The sequence below is a fragment of the Gloeophyllum trabeum genome (assembly GCF_000344685.1).
Source record: "Gloeophyllum trabeum ATCC 11539 unplaced genomic scaffold GLOTRscaffold_00017, whole genome shotgun sequence".
Lineage (NCBI taxonomy): Eukaryota > Fungi > Basidiomycota > Agaricomycetes > Gloeophyllales > Gloeophyllaceae > Gloeophyllum > Gloeophyllum trabeum.
Genome location: NW_006920426.1, coordinates 328,125 through 331,587, shown reverse-complemented (window position 1 = coordinate 331,587; position 3,463 = coordinate 328,125). Strand labels below are relative to the sequence as shown.

General features: G+C 56.6%; 1 protein-coding gene across 1 annotated transcript; it reads right to left on the bottom strand.

Annotated features, from left to right (window-relative positions):
* Positions 1 to 235: 235 nt before the first annotated feature.
* GLOTRDRAFT_118097 (uncharacterized protein) lies at positions 236 to 3,042 on the bottom strand. The gene is made up of 5 exons (XM_007872291.1): positions 1,386 to 3,042; positions 1,208 to 1,326; positions 1,024 to 1,146; positions 768 to 974; positions 236 to 715 (listed from the first exon to the last, which is right to left on the bottom strand). The coding sequence occupies exons 1-5, from the start codon at positions 2,992 to 2,994 to the stop codon at positions 530 to 532; spliced, it is 2,244 nt and encodes a 747-aa protein (XP_007870482.1). The 5' UTR covers positions 2,995 to 3,042; the 3' UTR covers positions 236 to 529.
* Between the last annotated feature and the right edge of the window lie 421 nt (positions 3,043 to 3,463).

Here is a 3,463-nt window from a genome sequence, read left to right as displayed (position 1 = left end):
CAACCTTAGTAGCCTTGACCGGGAGAGCCTCAGCCTAATATTTTTATATGTAGCTATGTACACAGAGTGAAGTCCAAGTAACAGGATGTAATGCAGACTGATAGAGTATGATGTCACATGTGACCGCTGGTGGACAACCGGGGTTGCTGGATAATGGCATGGGTTGCTGAGGGGTTGTTGCTCCCAGGGGGGATGTTGATTAGAATTATCCGTCAAAAACCTATGGCTTATTGCAGGTTATGGGTTATGACAGGTATGGATTAAGACAGAGTCGACTGTACTTGTACAAAAGCCATGACAGGCATCTGGTATCAGGCCCGACGCCACCTACAACAACTTCTGAGTACACAAGAACGAGTACCTAACCCAGTGGACATATGCGACGTATACGAAGGGAAGAGATAGTGGTGGTAAAGATGGGTTCTACAAATGCAATAAGTTATCCATGACCGCAATCCTTATACCACGCGGGGCCAGGTATATACAAGAAATTCGACGGGAAGGGAGATAGATGGCGGAGAACACAGGTTTACCGCTTAGCCAACAGCGATCCTGGTTCAAAGACGGTCGTTGTGGGAGGCTGGACGAGCGTCTGGTTGACACGGGGCGGCTGTTTCCGAGTCGGGGCGCGTACAAGACCCTTAGCTCCGCCAGAGCCGTTAAGGCCACCGGTCTTAGCCATGAGGACGGTTCGCTCCTGGATCAGCATGTAGGACTGCAGAGAAACGTTAATATTGCACGTGGAATTACGCTTCAGGCCTTCTTACCCTTGCAAGAAGGATTTTCTCCATCCACATTTGACCTTCTCTCTCGGGGCATGAGAAGACATGGACGTAATCCGCAGTGTTCTCGAAGAACGATAGATTGTCGGTGGACTTGACAGCGAAAGTATACGGCTTAGGCGCCTTATGAAGCCGGGTGACGTGGTACGCGTCGAAGTTGGACAACGAGCAGAGGAAGGTCTCGTCTTTGCCCTATTGTGCGGTCAGTTACTATGATCAAAGCTACCTAGTAGCCACGTACATTATCACGCTTCGCCAGGTACAAGCTATGCTCGCGCAACTCCAGCCAGCGCTTATTCCATTTGCCTCGCTTGACCTCGTACTCGACATAACCTCTACAGAGGGGAGAACTCGAGGGAAGAGCCTACAAAAATGTCAGTCTTAGTTGAGGGGCCGAGCAAGGACACGGAGATCATGTTACTTACAGAACGCCTGAGGATCGGCTCGAGAAGCGTTCTCTTGATCATGAGCATATTGACCATTTTGTCCTTGTTCCACGATGTGAAGACATCCGTCAGGATTTCAAAGCCACGGATAGGTCGTTCTAGAGGGCCCGCAACGATCAGCTATGCGACGGGCCATGCCCACTGAAGATATGCTCACCCATGCCGAAGTCCTGAGCAACTTCCCAGAGCATCCAGCCCCCACTACCCACGATATCGTCAAGTCCTCCCTGGCCAGCGACCATTTTGAGTACATCGTCCGCCGTAGTTGAAGGGCCTATCTCAACAGTATGGAAACGCTGCAGGTCTCCCACGAAAACCCTCTGCTGCACCACCTGGACCTTGTCGCGCAACACCGGAGGGACGGGCGGAGGGGGAGGGAGTTCGGATGGTGGGACGGCCCGCGGACGAGAGACACTGCGAGCTCGCTCAATTGATGTACCAGACTTGTAACCAGCGGAATAAGTGCGTCCACGCTCCTCGCTCGAAGCTTTGCTGATGTACTGCTCCCGCTCTCGGTCTACACTGGGACGCCTGGAGCTTACAACGCCACGCGTCGTACCGCTCCTGCCTAGCGACTGAGGAGCGTTGGGCGGCAGGGGTGCAGCGGCGGCAGTTACATCTTGCGGCTTCCTCGAGGAGCGCATGCGTGCCAAGAAATTACCACCGCTGGTACCCTCACCGTCCCTCGAACCAGGACGAGATAGTTTCTTGCCGAAGAAACCAGAAGAGCCACCTTCTCCGTCCCTGGAGGGAGGTCGAGAAATGGTGCTAGGTGGAACACCTGAAGCTTTGACGTTCATCAGCTTCTGGGTCAGCTCGTCAACAGAGATGGGATTCGCAGTGCCTCCTGGCAAAGTCTTCGTACGAGGACGACTGCCAGGTGCTGGGGCAGTTGCAGATTGTGGAGAGATGGGTGGAAAGGCGTAAGGGTCGACAGCTTGAGGGCGAATCGAGTTATTACGCAGAGGTCTGGCAGCTTCCCGTCCTCTTGCCTCCATTTCATTCATACCGGCAGGGAAGGCTTGTCGTTGGTTGACGCCCACCGGTGAACGTGGCGGGCCCTCGAAGCTGCTTTCTTCCCTTAGCCCATGCGAGACCGCTAACGTGTGCAGGTTCCTCTTCTTTCGCTTCCGCTCGTCCCGGACTTGCTGCCTGATACTCTTCTGCGCCTTCAGGGCGGTCGGAATGCTGCGAGCAAGAGGGACATCATCGTCCGTGGGCATGATCTCCGTCTTGTTCTCGTCGCCAACATCATCAGAGTCTGTCAGAGAGCTGTCCGACTCGTCCGAATCCGAGAAGGAGGAAGGCCCAGCAGACGGTCGACCACGTCGATCGCCACGCCGCTCGTCATCGTCGTCGTCACGTCCGCCAGCACCACCTCCTGTACCATTACTCCTGCCGTTCGCGGCGCCCTTCCCAGACGCGCTACCGCCATACGACCACAAACCAGTGTAGCCGCCCCCACTAGGCTTTCCTCCAGCACGTCCCTCGCCATGCCTCTCTTCGCCGTCCACAAGTTCAATATCGTACTGCCAGAGTCCCGTGAACGCGCTTCCGTTCTTCTTCCCCACAGCACCGCCGGCACCAGTGCCGTTCGTCTTGAAGCTGTTATAGCTCACTCGCCCGGTATCCGCGTCGTTAGGGTTGACTACGAACGCTCTGACGGCGCCATTCGTAGGAGGGGTCGGCGGTCGCGGTGAACCAGGCGGAGAAGCCAACGGATCCTGCGAGACTTCCCCATAGTACTTAGCTCGACCCCGCGACATCGACCGCGCATGTCCACGGCCCGGCTTCGCGCTCTCGAGGCTGCTGCGCCCCTTCGTACTGGAGGTATAAGCGGCGGGCGTCGTGCTGAACGGAGCAGCCACGGGTGCTACGACGAGCGCAGGCATGTCTTTCTCCCTTTCTGGTGTCGTGGCAGGCGTCGAACCAGACCCAGACGAGTTCGTTGGCGATGCCGACGAAGAAGATTCGCCAACCACGATCTTGTGATCGATCACGGCAGCGCCACCGGCTGCGCGCCGGCCGTAATCATAGCTCGGCCTTCGCCCCGAGCGCGGGGGGATTGGCGGCGGCGGCGACGAGGACGAATGCGCTGACCTCGTCGTGCTCGGCGAGGACGGATTGGACGACGAGTCGCTGCCCGTCTTTGTCTCTGTGCTGATCGTGATTGGCGCCGATGTTGTCGACGTCGCTGGGAAAGGAACAGACGTCGAGGTCGAGACGCTCTCTTTC